Raw genomic sequence first — 21,720 nt, 5'->3', positions numbered from 1 at the left:
AGCGAATGAACTGCAGAATGCCTCTGAGAATGTGCAAAGAAGATGATGATGTCGGATGGCAACCCTCTAACAACCTTCCACAATCCATTCATACGCCTCTCCGGGATCCCACAGTCCATTATACGCCGGCTCCCGTGGCCGCCTGCAGAGTTCAGGAACAACATCGCACTCATCGCATCCCTGCTGCCGCTCTAGCCGACTGTCTCTATTTCTCCGCCGCTAGGGGAAGAAGTAGGAGGACGAGGTGCGTGCGCGGCTTTTCGGACTGGGAGCCCACAAAATTGAGGAAGTTGCGGGGGAGGCGACAGGGTTGGACTGTGCCAGGAACCAGGGGTGGTAGTGGTTGTTGAGTCCTTGCATCCACTGGCCATTCTTCTGCTCACCTGCCGTTTCCGTTCGTTTGACCGGCTGGCCTCTTTCCTGCGATTATTTTTTCCTATTCCCTTTGCCATAGTTCTTTCCCCCCATTTCCTCATTTTCTTATACCTGGCTCTCAGACACCTTTCCTCTGCATTTTATTTCTTCATATAATTCTTTCTTCTTCGCTCCTTCCCGGGACTTTTTCGCTTCTGCTGCCTTCTAGTCTCTCCCTTAAATTTCACCTCGCAAACTCTCACCCTCGTTTACTTTCTGCAGAAAAGTTATGCCGCCTTGCTTCTTCATCCACGTTGTTGCAGGGCACTTTTTAAAGATGCTGAAGCCCCATATCACAGACTCTGGTCTGTGAGATGCTACGCTGTCCTTTTGCATCGCCCGTTTTCTGTCACCGATTTTTGCTGAGCGCGTAGGTTAGGGGATGAATACGACAAAAACCGTCTCTGGGGGACCTGTTAGTTTGCCTCCCTTTTTACAAGAAGACATCTGTGTTGGTGGTTCTGGGCCTACCCAGCGCAAGGGTCCAATCACTCCATCCCCTCAGTTGCAGTCCATCGCACCGTTCAGTAGGGAAATCAGAGAAAACACTGGGATTCAGGTGGTATGTTCCATAATGTTCTGCTTTCACTCTTGCTTGTTTTTATACATCTGCAGAATTTGTAAAAGGATGATGAATCTAAATATACATGGCCTGAGGTATAGTTAGGACTGTGAGTTGCTGTGGAGCATTGGCAAAGGTGTCCTCACCAAGACCTTGCTTTTTGGCAAGGCTGATCTAGTGAAGAGTAGATGCTGATCGAGTGTAGTGTATAGCAATCATTATTTGAAGCCTTTCCCCAACTAGATGTAGTTGTGCTATAGGAGCAAGGTGGTACATGTAACAAAAACTTGTCAACTGTGGTTTGCTTGTTTTAAGAGAAAAGCCATATCTGAAGGAGCTGATCTGGAGTAGAGAAGTGTGTACTTCCCAGAGTATTTTTTTTTTGTCCCTATAAGCTTCCCCCTCCCAAAACAACCTGTTCCTTAAAAAATAAATAAATGTGGTTTTGACACATGGTATTAGCATGTAATGTTTAGTTAGAACCTACTTTAAATTCCTGAACTTCACAACTATTATAGACTACTCTCCATGTTCTGTTGGGCATGTTCCAAGAACTGCATTTGTTTAAAAGTAATTGTATCTGTGTGTGTGTGTTTTTTTTAAAAATTGTGGATTTCTGAGAGAAATCTGGATATCATGACTCTAGAGGTGCTCATCATAAATATATCTCCCCCTGCCCTAAAATTTGTTTATATGTGTATACATTATTTCCATCTGATATTTTTAAGCAATGTGGGTTCCTTGGGAAGTTCTATGCTATCTATATTATCTAAGCTAGCAATTGAAGAGGTTTGCTAAATATGCTGCTTCTCTGGAAAATAGATGCTTACATAGGATCCACAAATTTTGGCTGGCATCCACAGCCAGCTAAAATATTTGGTTGCTATGACCCTACTGCTCTTTTGACTTGGGAGGGGGGTGGGTTTTTCTCCTGCTGTCATGTTTAGCCCAGAACCTCTTAGAGCACATCTGAAGCACAACATATGGTCAAGGTCGATTCCCAACTCAAAATTAGGAGGAGGTTGGGGAATTTACATAAAGAGTATCTCTGAAGTGCAGAGCAACTGTAGGGATGATCCCCTGTCCTGAACTCCAAGTTTGGGAGATAAGAGTTCATCATACTTGCCAGAGGGGGAAGATGTGATTTGTAGACCTTTGCACATACATTATCTTTCCTCGAGTATAGATCAGGGATAGGTAACATGTGACCTTCCAGATGTCAGTGGACTATAACTCTCTTCATCACTGGCTAGGGAGTTGAGAGTCCACCAATACAGTAATACATTGTTAACAAAGTAGGTGTGTTTCTGGACATTACTTCTTTAACAGAAACTTTGGTACCAGAGGTAGGAATAACATGGAAAGAATAGGGATAGGTTCCTACACCCGTTGATAGATGGTGGGAGCAGCTTCAACAGGGGCATTAAAGGGTGCCTCCCCCTCTTCCTCTCACTCTGAATCATGTTGGATCCTTCCCTGCCCAGCCTTGGAAGAAAGCAAGAGATCTGTTTAATGCAAAGCAAACACACAGGCTTGTCAGTTTCATGCTAGCAAAGCAAAGGCACAGGCTTGAAAGTTTATCCCTAACAAAGCAGACACAGGCTTGTCAGTTTCACCTTGAAGCAAAGGCATAGGCTTGAAAGTTTATCCAAGGCAAAGCTAAGCTGGTTAATATCACCTTTAAAAAAGGCTTTCTTAAAAAGAGCTATTACTGTATCTGTAGGACCACAGGTTCCTTATCCCTTATTTATACAGCCATGAGAGTGGCTGTATGCTGTAGCCAGCGTGGATTTTTCACATTCCGCAATGTTAAATTGAAAATACCCCCCATGCCATTCTGATGCTTCCCATAAGCTCATTTCAAAACAAAACCTTACAACATTTATAGTTCTGAACTCAGAAATGCTTGCTTAACAACCCTCTCAATTTTCATGGCGATACACAAAACAGTCAGAGAAAATAGAGGGTTCAAAGTGTAAAAAGAGGGGGGGGGGAAACAGCCCTTTTGGACTTTTTTCTGTCAGTTCTCATAATCTGTTGAAATTCATTAAAAATCAGCCAAATTCACAGAGTACCTGTAATCCTAATATTGACCTTGCCCCATACTCTGACCTTCATCTTCTGTGGTTTAAAAGTTTAAAAAATGCCTGGCTGATTTTTAATTAATTGAAGAAATTTTGGGTGGGACCCTATGATAATGCAGGACATGCTCAGTAAGAACGGTCAGTGTTCGAAAAGCCTCACAGCTGCTGGGCTTGGCTAATTGGGGCCACACCCACACCAGACTTTGATTTCACGTGAGACAGTCATGGCTTCCCTCAGAGAATTCTGGGAAGTGTAGTTTGTGAAGGGTGCTGAGAGGAGACTCCTATTCCACTGACAGAGCTCCAGTGGCCAGACTAGTTTAACAGCCACTCTGATTGAAGGTCTGTGAGGGGAACAGGGCGTGTTCTAGCAACTCTCAGCACCCTTCACTAACTACACTTCCCAGGATTCTTTGAGAGAAGCCATGACTGTCCAAAGTGAAATAAAGGCCTGGTGTGGATGTGGCCAGGGGCAGCTTTGGTTTGAATTTGGGTGGGAGGCTACATGTGCTTGCTGTAGAATAAAAAGGTGGGGGAAATACTGATGATGCTGTTCACAATGTCTTCCTTTTGGAAAGGAAAGGGTTTTCCCCTCTGCCCAGTGCCCACCTATCCAATCTCCTCCCCCTCCCCTCCCCCGGGTCAGTGTTTGACTGGGACCTGGGAGACCAGGGTTCGAATCCCCACACAGCCATGAAGCTCACTGGGAGTTGAGCCCCAGCTCTCCCAGGGGGATCAGGGAGGGGAGTCGGCCGAGCCCCAGCCTCCTCAGATAGAGCAGGAGGAGGAAGCAGAGGTAAATGTGGCTTTCGAGGACAATGAGGGAGGGGGTGTAGTTGACAGCCTGCCAGTTCCCCCAGACAGCTCTCCCACTGAAGCAGACCTCGCTCCACCTACAGATGCCCCAACAGAGCCGCTGGGAGATGACCGGGCAGACGCGCCAGCTCCACCCCCCCCCCAGGATTCCCTGCCTGGCACTTCAAATGCTTTCCCACCTCTGAGGCACCTATCGAGCCTGTACTGTCAGATGAGCCAGGGGAGGCTCGCCCCCCTTTGCCCCATAAGAGACGCTGCAAGAAGGTGGGACTTCGAAGGAGTCAGAGATTGCAGGTGAAGACCTTCCCTACTTAAGGCGGTGCCCCCTGACTCGGTTGCTGAGTCAACTCTCTTCACACGCTGCAGAGTATGCCGAGGTAGCTTAGTGAGTTAGCATAGCTAAGTCTATGAAATGCATTGCCTTTGATGTTCCTCTAATAAAACAGGAATTAATTCCAGTCTCACCTCCGTTTTGTGACTCGTACTCTGGGCAGGACACTGGGTGACCTTGGGCCAGTCACTGCCTCTCAGCGTCAGAGGAAGGCAATGGTAAAACCACCTCTGAATACCATTTACCATGAAAACCCTATTCAAACGGTCGCCATAAATTCGGTCAACTTGAAGGCAGTCCATTTCCATTTTCAAACATGATTGCACAGAAATAAATCCCATTGAACTCAAAAAGTATGCAAATGATCAAACTAGGGTTGCTAGGCCCAGCCTCCAAGAAGTCTTCTGTATTTTTACAAATTGTGCAGGGCAAAGGGAGAATTTCATCTTGTGTTTTTTCCCATTACAGTGTTGCAAGAAAACCTGTACTTGGCTGAATTTTTTCTTTTCTTAAAGATACAGAATCATTCTCGGGCCCTGAGCCTGGCAACCCTAGATCAAACCCACCCTCCCTTCTCCCTCCTATCCCCTCCCTCTTGGCCCTTCCCTCCCCCTTCCTTTGCCCCTCCCTCCCCATCCCCTTCCAATCCCCCCTTCCCTTTCCTCCCCCCTCCCCTTCCTCCTCCCCATGGTCAGTTTTACTTATCTTAAGCATGATTGCACAGAAGTAAATACCACTGAACTCTATAAGCATGCAAATGATCAAACCTGCTCTCCCCCTTCCTTTCCCCCTCCAATACTCGCCTTTCCCTCCCCCCCATGGTCAGTTCTTCCTATTCTAACCATGATTGCATAGGAGTAAATCCCATTGAACTCAATAAGCATGAATATGATCAGACCTACTTTTCCCCTCCTTCCCCTCTCCTTTCCCTTCCTCCTCCCCCTCTTCCTTCTCCCTCCTCCCCTGCTCACTCCAACCCTCTGTCCCTCCCCCCGGTCAGTTTTACCTATCCTAAGCATGATTGCATGGGAGTAAATCTCACTGAAGTCAATAAACATGCAAATGATCAAACCTGTCCTCCCCTCCCCCTCCTGCCTACTCCCATCCCAGTCCTCTGCCTTTCCTCCCCTCCCTCCTCCTCCTCCTCCTCCTCCTCCCCTGCCCATTCCCTGTGGTCAGTTTCACCTATCCTAAGCATGATTGCAGGGGAGTAAATCCCACTGAACTCAATAGGCATGCAAATGATCAATCCATTTTCAGCAAGCTTGCATAGGATCCCATTTCTTACCTCCCAGATTAAAAAACAGGGAAATTCACTAACAGGCAAAAAACGTTGTAGTTTAAGAATGTACCTATAGCCCATAGGTATTTCTATCAAACTTTAAAAAGCAGGGAAATTGGGCAGCTATAGTGAATGCACCAGGGGAGCAGGAGACCTGACCTCTTCTCTGAGATATTGGACTGCCCTACAAATTGGTCAAAATGCAAACACCATTTGGGTTGGTCTTTCACAGTCCAATCCACTTCCTGTGTAGCTTGGAAGAGTTTGGTAACATGTGCCTCTGAGCATATGGTGAGTGGTGGCAACACCTGCAATCAGCCCAAATAATAGAAAGAAGACATGTGCTGTGCTCATCTTGTTTTAGCAGGGAGGAGGCAACATTATTAAGACAGTTGATATAGTTCAGATGGTCACTTTAAATATGTCTGATTTACTTTGCAATTTTAGTGAAGTTTCCTATAGGAAATCATTTTATTTTGTTATTTCTGTGAATATGTGAAGTACAGCAACACTTTGCAAAATTTATACTAAAAAAACTCCAAACGTAATTGTGGAATAATGGCACTGACTTCTGCAGAATAGTCTCCAGTGGACCTCAGGAGTGTCTCAATTTGCACAAGATAAAACAGTGGGAGGTGAAATATATTCTAGCAAAATTCTAGGTGTGCTCTATGTTTTTAATTGACTGTGCCAACCTTGCCTTAAATGAAGTGGTTTAAACATAGCAGGCTGAAAACATGCATCCTCTTTTTTCCAACAGCTAGAGTCATTGCTGAAGTAGCAACATATTGGAATCAGTCTGATTTTACATCAAACTTCAGTCTTAGATTCAACTGTTAATGCACTCAAAATAGAAATAGAACATAACCAACAATTTGAAATACAAAAGGCTGTCTTCACCATCATATGACATTGACCAATAAAAAGGTGTTGAAATTAATAAAAATAGATTTGACACAGATTTCTAGGATGAATAATGAGGGAAATAAAATTTTCTAGTTTAGATTCTCTGTAGAAACATTAGTAACACAGGAAAGAAGCAAAGTAAGAGCACCAACAAACATACAAAAATATAATTCTCTATCTTTGGAGATGGCAGGTATTGCAACCACTCACCATATGCTCAGAGGCACATGTTACCAAATTCTTCCAGCTACACAGGAAGTGGATTGGACTGTGAAAGACCAACCCAAATGGTGTTTGCATTTTGACCAATTTGTAGGGCAGACCAATATCTCAGAGAAGAGGTCAGGTCTCCTGCTCCCCTGGTGCATTCACTATAGCTGCCCACTTCCCCTGCATTTTAAAGTTTGATAGAAATATCTGTGGGCTATAGGTACATTCTTAAACCGCAAGGTTATAGGTATAACCTTATAGTTATAACCTTATATTAGTTATAGATGCTTGTTTCTTAAGACATGGACATGCATGCTTGTACTTCCCCAAATACAAGGTTATACCAACAGAAATACTGAAAGTGAGCTTAAATGTTGGTTATAAATGAAACAGGTTTATTTTTGTCCTAATATTTTTTATTTTTGTCCAGATAACAGTTTGCTTTGAGTCTATTTGTTTAGAAAAAATGTGTGATAGCGAATGAATAACAAATATGTGTTATGGCTTGTTAATGCTGCTGTTAATATTATATCTCTTCATCCAATTATAATAATGTTAGGCTAATGTGGTTTTGAACTTTTGAAGCCTGATTACAACTGGAGGATTATGAAATAGGGGATTACTTTACTGTTCTTGATAATTATTCGTGTAATTGAGACATCAGTCTCAGATTCTGGTTGATGTAATTTAAAAACATTAATATGAAACAAAGTCAGTCACTTTGAAGCAGCCTACACAGATAGCTCTTTTGGGCTAGAGAAGTGGAGGGGGCCATCATCAGTTACTATGATATAAGACTGGCAGAATGAGCCCACCATTCCTCATGTCAATACAGCTTTGCACAGGGGCATTTTTCCTCTGCTTTAAGAGAAGGCGGGCGCAAAGAACACACTTTCCACATCTCATGATACCAAGAAGGATGGGATACCTGTTGGGATGGGATGTAAGCAGCTGCAGTACAGCAGTTATTTGAGGGCTTAGTCTCTAGTTGGGCTGCTGTTGGTTGATCTCAAACAGGTTTGGATGTCCCCAGATTTATCTTTTTATAATAGAGTGAAGCTGCACTGAAATGAGAGAGGTTTAGGAAGAGAAATGGGATTAGACTAGGGAGTAGGCAGCAAAATCTGGAGGAATCATAACTTTATTTGTTGACAGAATTAATAATTGCTACTAATTTTTATTAAAACAACAATAATGAAAGACATAACCAATATTAAAAGATAAAGAAGTGTTCGTAAAGAAAATGATAGTGTCATTTACTGTATGTGTTTGATAAGTGGGTACAATAAAAGTAATGTGTGCGCTTTTGTGAATAAGGGAATAAACAATGTTGATGCATATTGGCTGATTCTGTGGTATGTCTTCTTATTCGTTGTAGTCTGTAATTCTGCCGGTTTACAATGCTGATTGCTGGCTGGATGAATGTTTGAAGTCTGTTCTGGAGCAAGACTTCCAAGGTTCCATTGAACTCTCTATTTTTAATGATGCTAGTACGGTATGTACAAGTATTTTGGTCTGTATTTTAGTTCTACTGTACTATTATCATTTGAACACCAGTTCCAGGAATGTATTGTTACCCTGTTGATTTATCCAGGGGTGGAGAAGGTTTTTGAGGGTGAGAGCCACATTACCCCAGTGGAATTTATTTATTTATTTGTGTATTTATTTATTGTATTTATATACCGCCCCATAGCCGAAGCTCTCTGAGCGGTTTACAATAACTAAAACCATTAAAAACAAATATACAAATTTAAAAACACATCTTTTAAAAACAATTTAAAACACAATTTAAAATAATTTAAAACACATGCTAAAATGCCTGGGAGAAGAGGAAAGTCTTGATCTGGCACAGAGAAGATAACAGTGTTGGCACCAGGCGCACCTCGTGACAGAGATCATTCCATAATTTGGGGGCCACCACTGAGAAGGCCCTTTCCCTTGTTTCCAGCCTCCCAGCTTTCCTCCGAGTAGGCACCCAGAGGAGGTCCTTGGATGTGGAGCGTAGCGTATGGGTGGGTTCGTATCAGGAGAGGTGTTCCATCAGGTATTGTGGTTCCAAGCCATGTAAGGCTTTATAGGTTAAAACCCAGAGCTTGGAAAAGTTACTTTTTTTGAACTACAACTCCCATCAGCCCCAGCAAGCAGGGCCACTGGATTGGGCTGATGGGAGTTGTAGTTCAAAAAAGTAACTTTTCCAAGCCCTGTTAAAACCAGCACCTTGAATCGAGCTCGGAAACATACAGGCAGCCAATGCAAGCGGGCCAGAATTGGTTTTATATGTTCGGACCGTCTGGTCCCTGTTACCAATCTGGCCGCTGCATTTTGCACAAGCTGCAGTTTCTGAACGATCTTTAAAGGCAGCCCCACGTAGAGCGCATTGCAGTAATCTAGCTTGGAGGTTAGCAGAGCATGGACAACTGAAGCCAGGTTATCCCTGTCCAGATAGGGGCGTAGCTGGGCCACCAACTGAAGTTGGTAGAAAGCATTCCGTGCCACCGAGGCTACCTGAGCCTCAAGTGACAGACATGGTTCTAGGAGAACCCCCAAGCTATGAACCTGCTCCTTCAGGGGGAGTGCAACCCCATCTAGGACAGGTTGGTCATCCACCATCTGGTCAGAAGAACCACCCACTAGCAGCATCTCAGTCTTGTCTGCATTGAGCCTCAGTTTATTAGCCCTCATCCAGTCCATTGTTGCAGCCAGGCACTGGTTCACCACATTGACAGCCTCACCTGATGAAGATGAAAAGGAGAAATAGAGCTGCGTGTCATCAGCATACTGATGGCAACGCACTCCAAAGCTCCGGATGACCGCACCCAACGGTTTCATGTAGATGTTGAACAGCATGGGGGATAGAACTGACCCCTGCGGAACCCCATACTGGAGAGTCCAGGGTGCTGAGTAATGCTCCCCAAGCACCACCTTCTGGAGGCGACATGCCAAGTAGGAGCGGAACCACCGCCATGCAGTCCCTCCCACTCCCAACTCAGCCAGTCTCCCCAGAAGGATACCATGATTGATGGTATTGAAAGCTGCTGAGAGATCAAGGAGAATCAACAGAATCACACTCCCCCTGTCTCTCTCCCGACAAAGGTCATCATACAGGGCGACCAAGGCTGTTTCTGTGCCAAAACCAGTCCTGAAACCCGACTGAAATGGATCCAGATAATCGGTTTCATCCAAGAGTGTCTGGAGCTGGCCCGCAACCACTCATTCAAGAACCTTGCCCAGGAATGGAACATTTGCCACTGGCCTATAGTTATTAAGATCTTCTGGATCCAGGGAGGGTCTCTTCAGGAGTGGTCTCACTACAGCCTCTTTCAGCGGCCAGGTACCACCCCCCTCTCGCAGAGAGGCATTAATCACTCCCCTGGCCCAGCCGGCTGTTCCATCCGTGCTAGCCTGTATTAGCCAAGGGCAAGGATCCAGCACAGAAGTGGTTGCATGAACCTGTCCAAGCACCTTGTCAACATCCTCAAGCTGTACCAACTGAAACTCATCCAAGATATTGGAACAAGGCTGTGCTCTGGATACTTCACTTGATTCACCTGCTATAACACTGGAGTCTAAGTCCTGGCGGATGCTAGAGATTTTATCCTGGAAATGCCTAGCAAATTCATTACAGCAGGCCTCAGATGGTTCTACCATGTTCCTGGGGCCAGTGTGTAATAGCTCCCATACGATTCTGAAGAGCTCCCCTGGGCGGCAGATTGATGATTTGATAGTGGCAGCAAAATATTATTTTTTTGCTGCCCTCACTGCCCCTAAATCAGCTTACCATAGGCACTTACCAGTGTATAATTGCATCCACCAGGAGTTCTTCTCCATCTGCACTCAAGCCGTCTCCTATATTGTTTCATTGCTCTCAGCTCTGGGGTATACCATGGAGCCGTATGAGCTCTACACAGGAGAGGGCACTCAGGAGCAATCATGTCAACCGCCTGGGTCATTTCTGTAGTCCACAGTTCAACCAGAGTTTCGACAGGAGCGCTGTCATGTGCCCACCTTCCAATAGTGGGTGGGGCCAGAGATGCAGACACAAACTCTTAACATAAACAGACGCACTCCCAATCAGACACTACTCCTCTTTCCCTTGCTTGGCCCTCCTCAACTGATTCCTCAGTTTGTGGAAAAGAAAAGGGCTCTGTCCTTGATGCAGCATAATCTGTGTCTCAACTGGTTGTTTAACAAAAGGAGGCAACACTTTAGATCTTCAAGAGCTGAACTAGATCGAAACAGCCCTGGCTTCTGAAATGCACTCTGTTCTTTCCCTGTCACTGGATTTTGATGCTGCTTGCTTTCTGCCCCAAGACTACACCCGTCACCAATCTGCTGAGCTTGAAGGCAACTCTGTTGCCTCAGCCACTGTATCAGCTTGAGCTTCGAAAGCGCTGAGATAGCAGTGGGACAAGGAGAAGGCTGAGGAGATGGTCCACTGCAGTTGGGCTTGGGCTTCGTGTGCAACTTTCTTCCTTCAGTTTTCTTCCTCTTTCACCACCCAGCAGCCCACAGGAGTCCCCAAAGGCACAGTCACCTGATTGCTCCCCTTCAGAGAAGAGGAGGTAGTGCTCCTCAGCACAGCATTGTGGGAAATCCTACTGATGGCCGGTTGTGCCTGAAAAGCACTGGAAGCTCTACTGTGGTCAAATGTGCCAGATACTTTAAAGAGCAGGGTTGAAAAGCAGTGTGATGGCTTTGCTGTATTCTCCACTGCCCTTGTCCCTTCCCACATGCAGCATCGAGATGGTTGATAGAAATGCTAGGAGCAGGGGAGAGTGGGGCCAATAGAATAGGGTGCAGTGGACATGGCAGGCTGGGTTCCCCACCTCTGATTTAAATGTTCAACTTTTAAATGATAAAAAAGTTAAAGTTAATTCTTTGATGTTGTCTCTTCTTAACAGGACAATTCAGGAAACATAACAGAAAAATGGAAAGCTGTTTTGGAAGAAGCAGGTATTCAGGTGGTACTTGGAGGAAATTATTCATGTCAGCCACGAGGAGGTGAGTGTCTGAAAAGAGAAATAGGTATTCAGAACACTAAGATTACTTTCTGTTCTGCATAGTAACTTTTCCTGTAGCTGGGTAGCATTCTAGGACAGTCTGTCACGTTCAGGCTGAGAATCTTCTTTAATAACTGTCAAATGTGATTCTGTTTTTGAGGTTGCTGAGGTTTGTCCTTATGTGCCAAGGCAGAATTTGGCCTAATATTAAAAACACTGTTTCTTCCATCTTAATAATCCTTATGACGGAGTAAGCACCCTTGAACACAACTGGATTTATTTCTCAGCAAGCGTGCATAGGTTTGTGCTGTATGGAAAAAAAATCCCACTGAAAATCAATGGGACTTCTGTTAACAAAAGAAAACAGATTCGTTATATCTTATATTGCTGCAAATCAATACTAGCTTTTCCTCAGTTTTCAGTCAGTATTTTGATTAAGGGACAAATAATGTAAGGCATAACTTAGCTTAAATGATGAGAAAATAAAAGTTTGTGGAGTGAGAGAGCCATCACCTTTGCTGCAGACTAGGAAAAAGCCAGGTCTGTTGTGTGCTAGACTGAAAATCACAAATGAGGTTAAATTTGTGATCCAAGCCAAAATAAATAGCTCTGAAATAGTTGTAATAGGCTGGAAAGTAATGGATTCAAGTTGAATTGCCAAGTGTGACCACTCTAGAATGAAGATCAGCTCAGTGGGATGTGAACTGTAAACATTTGTGTTGGGTTTTAAAGTTTGCTGTCCTTTTCTGTGAGTTGGTGAAAAAGATAGTATGTTGGTATGGTGGGCAGGAGGGAATCTAAGACCTAAGGAGAAAGAAAATAAAATAAAATTTAGGAAATGTTTTCCCTGTATTCTGAATAAATTTCTCATTTAGTTTTATTTTGTGTTTCATTTAGTTTTAATTTGTGTTTTCCTTCCTTATCTCAAATATATAAATATTTCCTGTAGTACTCATTATTTATTTATGACATTTATTTAAGATGTTTACCACTTAATCATTCACATTTCTAAGCAGTGTACAGAACAATGAGCCATACATAAAATGTAACTATAAAACAATAAAATAATCATGAAACTAAACACTACCTTAAAATGCCTGCTGGAACAAGAAAGTCTTAGTCATGTATGTGAAATTCAACTAGAAGGTGTCTGTCTAATCTCAATTGGAAGGGAGTTCCACAGGCTTGGGCCCACTACGCTGAAAGCATGGATTCTAGTTGTTACAAACCATGCACCTGAGCTGTGGGTGACCACCAACTGAGACTCCGCAAGAGATCTCAGTGATCAGGCTAGGAAATATAACAGATCAGCTGTCCTCAAGATATCCTGGACCCAAGTTGTTAAGGGCCTTGTAAATTAGTTTAAGAATCTTGAACCTGGCCCAGTAACATATGAGCAGCCAGTACGAGCTTTTAAGCATTGGAGTTATGTACTGGTGGTAGTCTGTTCCCATCAACAGTCTAGCCACAGCAGTTTGCACCAGCTGAAGCTACTGGATGAGGTGCAAAGGTAGCCTCACATAGAGCATATTTAAATAATCAAGTCTTGAAGTTACTAATGCATGAATCATTGAGTCCAAGCTATCCCTGTCTAACAATGGCTGTAGTTGGTGCACCAGCCATAGCTGATAAAAAGCACTCCTAGCTACCAAGGCTATTTGAGCCTCAAGTGACAAAGATGGATCCAGGAGCATCCCCAGATGATGCACCTGTTATTTCAGAGGTAGAGTAACCCCATGCAGGACAGGCAAATGTCCAATCTCCCAGACACTGGAACCACCCTCCCACAGTGCCTCTGTCTTCCCTGGTTTCAAGCCTAGCCCTCATCCATTCCACAACTGCATCCAGACAATGTTTCAGACCAGTGGTTCTCAACCTGGGGGCCAAGACCCCCAGGGGGGTCATGAAATCATCCCAGGGGGGTCACAAAGAGCCAAGAGAAGAATTATTTATTAATTTAAAAATTAATTAATGGCTAGTCTGTGCACCACCAACTTGGGAGCCTGCAGTGCATGTGCATGCAGCTGCTTCCGCCTCCCATTCCTTCCTTCCAGCTGACATAGTCAGTTTCCACTACACAGAGAGCTGAGCAGCACAGCTCTCAAGCAAGAGAAGAGGCCAGCTTTAAGCTCCAGCGCCTCTGCCCCACTCTCTTTTGTCAGTGGCAATAAGGGAAGATCAGTCGAGCTGATTGGCTCTGGCAGGTAATAAACATCATCATAATATTTGTTTTGGGGATGAATCAAAAGTTACATTATGTAACGCTTCATTATGCATTTTTTTCAATTAACAGAGACTAAAATCACAATCAGCATGTGGGGGTTGTGAAAATTTTTGTGGTTACAAAGGGGGTCCCATACTCATAAAGGCTGGGAACTACTGTTTCAGACCATACCCAGCCTCTCCTGACTCAGATGTTGTGTAGAAAGGGAAGTGTGCATCATCTGTGCACTGATGACACTTTGCCCCCAAACTCCTAAAGATTGCTCCCAGCGGCTTCATATAGATGTTAAACAGAGTGAGTTTTCTGCCATCTGTGTTCCAGTCGTCTCTCAGCCTGCTTCACTGCCTGCAGCTCCTCAGTAAATCAAGGTGCAATGTGGACCCTGTAGCATCGGAGAGAACCCCTGGGAGTGACAGTGTCAACAGCCCCCCATATTTCCCCATCCCATAATGAGTCCAGGGCCTGGTACTGCTTTTTATTATTGATCTCTGTAGCTGATTCCTGTTCATGCTTATTTGGAAGTTGCAGGTCATGGAAAAGAGAGGGAACCCTATGTGTTTAGATTGTAAAAAATAATATTTTCATTTGTTTTATATAAGAGCCAAATAATATGTTGCAAACAAACCCCTGGTGGCCCCTTCTCCTAAAGAAAAGCAACTTGGAGAGAGGGACAGTTTGGAGAGAGGACATTTAACCCCTTCACTGCCCACTACTTTTCTTCTGCTTCTATGCTCAACTGGATGTTCCTCCTCTCTGAGATTCTAATAATCTGTTTTGACCTCAGAAACATTGCCTTTCTCCATTCTAAATTACCCCCTTCACCAATTGTGATCTGCTTTGAGAATTTATAAATGAAAAGTTGTGTGCAGGTTTTAGAAGTGAATACATTTAAATAAAGGAGAAGCCATTGGGATTTTGGTGCATATATTTGTGTGGAACTTGTTACTCAGGGCTGGCTCTAAAGGGCGGCAAGGTTGGGCCCTGGCCGAGAGCCCTGTGGCCCAGAGGGGCCCCTGGAGGGCCCCTCTTTAGGGTGGGGAAGTAGCGCTCCCCTTCCGCGATCCATGGCAGAATTGCTGCCGCAGATAGCACTGCCCGCCCATTCCCTTGCTCTGCCTACATTTCCTGTGTTTTGTGGCTGTGCGCACAGCGCTACCCCTAACCAGCATGGCGGCCAAGGTTTCCTTAAGAGGCTGTAGTGTCCGCTGCCATCTTGGTTGATGGCAGCCCTGTGTGTGCGTAGCACGCATGCATGCCATCAACCAAAATGGCGGTGGAGGCTTCAGCCCCTTAGGGAAACCTCAGCCGCCATCTTGGTAAAGGGCAGCGCTGTGTGCACAGCTGCAAAACACAGGACAGAAAGATAGGCGGAGCGAGGGAATGGGTGGGCGGTGCAATCTGCGACAGCGTGTGCAGGGGCTCGGGGCAGGCTGGAGCCCAAGGGCCCCAGCACGCCTGGAGCACGCCCTGTTGTTACTCATTTTATAACCTAAGGTTATAAAACCTTTGATGTAGGAGACTATGTATTTAGTTATATTCCTCCCTGCCACCTAAAAGGAGCCCAGGACAGCAAAACACACACACACACAAAACACTCTAAAACACCTTAAGAACAAAAAACTTTAAAACATATTCACACTTTCCTGTAGTTAGTATTTTGTAACATTTATAATATTATTTACGTTTATTTTCCCAAATTGGTCTTCCTTAACCCTAAGAATTCACAACTCTTTTTAAAAAAAAAAACAATTTTAACTATATAATAGCCAGAGACACCAAAAGGAAAACACACAATAGTTCAGGACAGTTATGAGGACCATATCTGCAAAGCAACCAACAATGGGAAGTTTTCTGTAACAGAACTGTGTCTATATGTGTGACAACGCTGTGCCAAATGGTGTAAAAACCATCTGGTTTTCCTGTGCTTTTTATTAATTTCATTTGGTGAGTGATCTCAGCTATTCCAATTTTCCATGCATTTTTACACTACATACCCAAGTACAAATCAAGCAAAGATTTCCATTTCTGAGCAATAGAGTGTGCTGCTATAGGAAGGAATGTAGGCAGTTCTTCGTCCTTAATGTTCATGATGATGCCTTCAAACCCTTTGATTTGTTTTTAAGAAATGTGGGATCATCTAAAATAAATTTGGGAGCAGTGGTGGGGGGAACCTGCCTACCAGTTCCAATACCAGTAACCTAGCTGCTATCAACAGGGGCCCCATGAAAGAGATCCATGTTCCTTTTCCACTCTTGTGAAGGCAGTTTCAGGGATGAGAAAATAAATTTCTTGCACCCCTCTCCTTTCCAGAACCAGGATCTGGGTTTAGGAGGAGGAAAGGAAACAATGTAGGTTGTTATGAGCAAGGACTCTAACTTCCCATCTTCAGGTGGAAAACGCCATAGATCCACTGAATATATCTGAATAGGAGGAGGATGTGCTCTCTGAACCATCCTGTGTCATCCCTGCCTCCTCAGAAGTTCAAGCACCAGAGGAGCCTATAATGCTAGTCCCTCTCTGGCCTGAAGAGGTTTCATTGCCATCCTCAGTCTCCAGTTCAGAGACCATAGAATCATGGCCTCCCCCACACCACTGGGGTCCACATTTCTCAGAACAACCTGGGTGCCTTTAAGAGTAAAGGCTCCACTCATAAGGGATGGGGATAGCTGCTCAAAGGAACCTGCAGTCCTATAATTTATTATTATATTTATTTTCCATCTTTCCTTCAAGTATTCTCAAAGTGGTATACATAGTTGTTGTTAACATTTAATACTCACCCTTTACCCATAGGTCCCGTGGCAGGTTGCAACACTCTTAAAATGCAGCATTAAAAATGACCTAAACTTCCCTGTGTTATCCTCACAAGAACACTGTGAGATAGGTTATGCTGAGAGGCAGTGACTGGCCGAAGATCACCCAGATAGCATTATGGCTGCACGGCACAGGACCACAATACCTGTTAGAACGCCTTCCCCGATATGAACCTGCCCGTACACTATGCTCATCATCAAAGACCCTCCTCCGAGTTCCTACATATAGGGAAGCTCGGAGGGTGGCAATGCGGAAAAGGGCTTTTTCTGTGGTGGCCCCCGAACTGTGGAACGACCTCCCAGAGGAGATACGCCTGGCGCCAACGTTACTATCTTTTCGGCGCCAGGTTAAAACTTTCCTCTTTGCCCAGGCATTTTAATATGTTTAGTATGTGCTGACATTGTTTTAATCTTTTTAACATTTTAAATTTTTAATGTGTTTTATATTGTTACATGTTTATTGTATTTTTTGATGTTTTCTTGTTCTTGTGAACCGCCCAGAGAGCTTTGGCTATGGGGCGGTCTATAAGTTTAATGAAATAAATAAATAAATAATGAAATAAATGACTGAGCGGAGATTTGAACCATGGTCTCCAAGGACCCAGTCAAGTACTCTCTAATCACTACACCATACTGGCTGTCTGACCATTGGAGCCTATTTAAGCTTCAGTCTAGATTTGCTAGTCGTCGGACCAACATTCAAACCTGCTTTGTCTGATTTCCAGTCTAGGCTTCACTCAGAGCTACTAACCTTGCTTTGTTTGTCTTTGGGGTTTGGATTATGCTTTGCCTGATCTTGCCTATTTGGACTAGGCCTCTGTTTTGTCTGACCTTGCATCGCTGGAACTTGATTTTTGCTTGACCTAACTTGGATGTGGAACTGGTGCTAGCTGCAAATTCCTTTATTTCCCTGGATTCTGTACCTAGCACAAGCCCCCCACTTCAGCTAGAAGCCCATCCCCCAGTGGCACCACTACCTGGACCAGAACAATAGAGCACCTGTCAAGAAGATTCTTGGTTGCAAGAAGCATTCCTTGCCTGTTAGTCTGTGTTTATTTGGGAAAGAGATAGGGATAGGCTTGGAAATCAGATATGGCTCATCTCTTGTTCCGCCTGAGGTGATAGAAAGGTGAAGAATGGGTTTGGGAAAAGGTGTGACATGTGAATGATTTTCTTATACCTCCCCTAGATAACAAACTTGATGGGTCTATAGCTAGTTATAAATAAATGTTGCTTCCATCAACTGTTTAAAAATACAGTGTTGGCAAATAAGGTGGTGATCAGTGTTTTAGTATTTATGAGATATATCTCCATACCGAGGGTTTTGTATTCTTCCCATTGGAATAGTAACATGTGCTATGTTTTGGTCTTGCAGCCCAATTCCAAACATGTTCACATGAAAGTAAATATGATCTGTGTGCAGCTTACTCTTCTTTCTGTACAGAAGATTTCCTCCATCTGAAGTGCCCCCCTCATTTTCTGTAGCTGTTCCTTGAATTTGCCAACAGTTCCTCATGTTTACTGTGGGTCTTTACTTGGTGGCTGCTCCAGAAGCATAAAATCTGTTCCTTATAAACTCATTAAAGAATGACCCTCTTTTTGAACTAGTGTAACACCTTTAAAAAAAAACAAAACCTTGGGGGTCTTATTTACAGTTCCAAAAAATAAAATAATTTGGGTGTTTGCTTTATAAGCTAATATGCATAGGATTGGCAAAGGCTTAGGTTTTTTTTAGAATCTTAGTTTTTACCTTTTTTAAAAAGTAATTTTATGATATGATAAAATGCATACACACAGAATTGTAAAAACATATGGCTTCTGAATACTTACATTACCCTGAAATTTCTCAGTAATTGGTAAGTAGATCGAGAAAAGGTGTATTTTGTCAAAACTATATACCTTTTGAAAGCAGGTTGCTATGCAGTAATCATTTTTCCAGTGAAGAACAGCTCGTTTGTATTTACATTTGGGGAGCCAGTCTAGTTGGGTATCTTTGTGACCTCTGTCCTTTGTGATTTACTTTGCTGTGGTTAGGAGTAGTTAAAACTTGTAGGGAGTACTTCCTTTGAAACAAGCAGCCCCAATAATGAAACAATGTGACAGTCTTCACATCCAGGATTGTTTACACTGGATTAAGATTCATTTCTGATTCTTTTCTGTCATGGAAAAGGAAAAAGAAAAAGAAAAAGAAAACTCCTCACAAAAGAGAGGGTCAGTGGCTTTAAAGAAACTACCACAAGACAACTTCTTTCCAAGAGTGAGGAATGTTAATATCTTGCGAGGTCTTAGGTTTTTTCTCCTGTAGCCATGGTAACAGGCTCTTTTCACTAAGTAAGCAGGCCTTACAAAATGCAAAGCCTTGGCACAAACATTTGAGTCTCATCAGTATAGCAGTAGCATAGTGAATTCTTTGCTTATGCCAAACACAAATTCATTGCCTGAGACTAATTTTTAATAATCTAGTTTCCTATAACTGTGTTAATATGAATGAGTCATTTTATGACTGGTTAACTACCCAAAATTTAGGTGCCTTGCTTTTAATATATCTTTTTTTAAAAAAACTAGATGGACTTGAACAATCAATATTGTTTCCCTTCTGACCCACTTATCTCACCACTCTGTTGCCTAGGTGTGTATTTAAGAGGTGACTTTTAAAAATATTTTGAAGAATATTTTAACTTTGTAAAGAATATTCTTAATTCTTAAACTTTGGCTGTCATGTAAGTAACCAAACATTCTCCAACATTTATAAATTATGAAATCAAAATAGTTGAAATCAGCCTTTATGACTGATTGCATAATGTGTAAAAGCAGTAACATATGTACCAAAGGAGTTATTGAGTGTTGGGCAAGTGATGTAAACAACAGTGAATCTAAATTTCTCTTGGCTGCTCCCTTTCATCACAGTACTGACTCTGCAAGTTGCTTTATAGGAATTATCCATGACTGATTTTATGACCTCTGAAGGTGCCCTTAATTACAGCATCATTTTTGTCTCTCTTACTATATACAGACAAATATTTAAAATATTTTATGGTTGGGATAGGAAGAGAGACAGACAAACTTGATTATACAACTAATCCTGCTGGAACAGTTACTGCTCTGTAGCAGGATTAGTTATTCAATTTTAGTCTATTCATTTTATTCCTTAGGAGATAATTGTTCCAAACTATTGGTTCTTTTCATTAAACATGTCCAGACCTGCTTTGTTTTTCATTAAACATGGCCAGACCTTGTAATGTTTTCCTGAGTTTGCCAATTATTTAAATTTAGTTGAACTTTAAATGGCTTCGTTTTAGGACTGACTATATCCTTGTGAAATTGAAGAACATATATTCATACTGCTCATATACATAGAGGGATGTGCAGGAAGGAAAGAATAAAATTTTCCATATGAGGCCGGCCATCACTGCGGGTATTAGCTCTACCTATCGTGCGAAGGCAAGAATGTTTTTGAAGTCAAGACTAGGGGCGTCAAGCCCCTCCCACTCTCCAGTTCATTCTTGCCTTCGTACGAACAAGTCTGATATTCTATAGCGTAGCTTTAGCTAAGTTTCTGTGTTGTTTTTGTAGCTGTATTTGTCTGACAGGGTGTGGAGGTATTGTTACTTGTGTGTTTGACCGAGTGTTTCCCTTCCCTCTGTCTTGTATCTAACGTTGTTTTTCATTTCTGGGGAATTCCCTTGGGGGGGTTCTCCCTTGGCCGGGCCGTTGATTTCCCAGTCTTTCGCCCAACGGCCGTCAGAGAGACCGCGGCTGTGGTTCTCTCTATTCCCAGTGGGAGCTTGTGGCTGCAGCTCCCGGCGTTACTTCCCTCCCGTACCTGGCCATTTGAGTCGTTTCCGTCCCGGGTTCTGCCATGGCTCCTCGCCTCACGGCAGTACTTTTTTTTTGGGGGGGGGGAATATCTCCTTGAGAGCCTGCGGCTGCGGCTCTCTTTTTTGCGGCTTTTATCTTCTTGAGCCTCGCTGCCTGGCATTTTCACGGTGCAACGGTCCCTGCAGACGGCAGCTGCGGCTGCTTCCTACTCTGCTTTAGCGACTGCGGCTTTTTTGTCCTTTTTCCTAGCCGTTCCCTCTTTGTGTTCTGCGCCGCGACTTCACTTATCGGCCCCGCGGCTGCAGCACGAGCTACTCTACCTCAGTCCGCCATTTTTGATTGTATTTTCCCGTGCCTGCTCCGGGCGCCATTTTGTTTGTCCCCTTTCCCTCTCCTGTACTAACAAATAGAGGGCTGCCAGGGTAACCTGTAGGTGTGGGGCAGTTAGGAACCTGTAAATATACAAGGGTTCTTTTACCACACGGCCATTGCTGCTGCTCCTTGCTACTATTTGATCTCTACAGCTTCTGTGGCTGTATCTCAAGACGGTGACTGTGATCTACGCTGTCTGCAATCTGCCTCTGTGGCTGTCTAGGCTGTGGCTGTGCTCCAAACTGCTTGACCTATACACTGCTGCGGCTGTGTGCTGAGACTATTGATATTGTGCACAAATTGAACTGTACATTCTGCCCCACCTGTGGCCGTGTGCTGAGACCGTGATAATCTGCACAAGTTGAACTGTACATTCTGCCCCCTCTGTGGCCGTGTACCTGACTGCCTACACTGTACATCCTGCCCCACCTGTGACCGTGTGCTGAGACTGTGATACGCTGCACCTGTTGAACCGTACATTCTGCCCCATCTGTGGCTGTGTACCTGACTGCCAGCACAGTACATTCTGCCCCTTCTGTGGCCGTGTACTTAGCCATCTGCCAGTACATTCTACCCCCTCTGTGGTCGTGTGCTGTGCCTGTTCGGGTCTCTACATCCTGCCCCCGCTGTGGCCGTGTACTGCACCCATAGTGAATATAAGATGGCGGAACAACCAGACATGTCTCAGACAGCCAAGCCGCAACCATCTAAGGCAGCTAAGACTAAACATGCCAAAGCACTGGCTAAGACTAAACATCTTTCCAGCCACAGCAAACCCAAGCGTCCACACTATGCTTCTGTTCCGAACCCCACCACGGCTGTCCAGACGCAGCTAACGGATATATTTCACTCCCCCGCTGCCTCTTCTGACGAGGACTTTGCTGGCTTTC

At 43.9% G+C, this 21,720-nt stretch overlaps 1 protein-coding gene across 4 annotated transcripts in view; it reads left to right on the top strand.

The window, feature by feature from the left end:
• The first annotated feature begins 280 nt into the window (after positions 1 to 280).
• Positions 281 to 21,720, top strand: part of B3GNTL1 (UDP-GlcNAc:betaGal beta-1,3-N-acetylglucosaminyltransferase like 1) — a 368,072-nt gene continuing 346,632 nt past the window's right edge. For 2 of the 4 annotated variants that reach the window (XM_061621834.1, XM_061621835.1), the window contains exons 1-3: positions 281 to 976; positions 7,984 to 8,100; positions 11,507 to 11,606. In XM_061621834.1, the coding sequence (XP_061477818.1) occupies positions 797 to 976; positions 7,984 to 8,100; positions 11,507 to 11,606 (397 nt within the window). In that variant the 5' untranslated portion in view covers positions 281 to 796. Of the gene's footprint in view, positions 977 to 7,983; positions 8,101 to 11,506; positions 11,607 to 19,204; positions 19,269 to 21,720 lie in introns of those variants that run through there. The other 2 variants (XM_061621836.1, XM_061621837.1) reach the window with 2 other exon arrangements.

Source organism: Rhineura floridana, chromosome 3, assembly GCF_030035675.1.
Source record: "Rhineura floridana isolate rRhiFlo1 chromosome 3, rRhiFlo1.hap2, whole genome shotgun sequence".
In the NCBI taxonomy this organism is placed as follows: Eukaryota; Metazoa; Chordata; class Lepidosauria; order Squamata; family Rhineuridae; genus Rhineura; species Rhineura floridana.
Note: the sequence above shows the minus strand (reverse complement) of the source record. Positions and strands in the feature narration are given on the sequence as shown.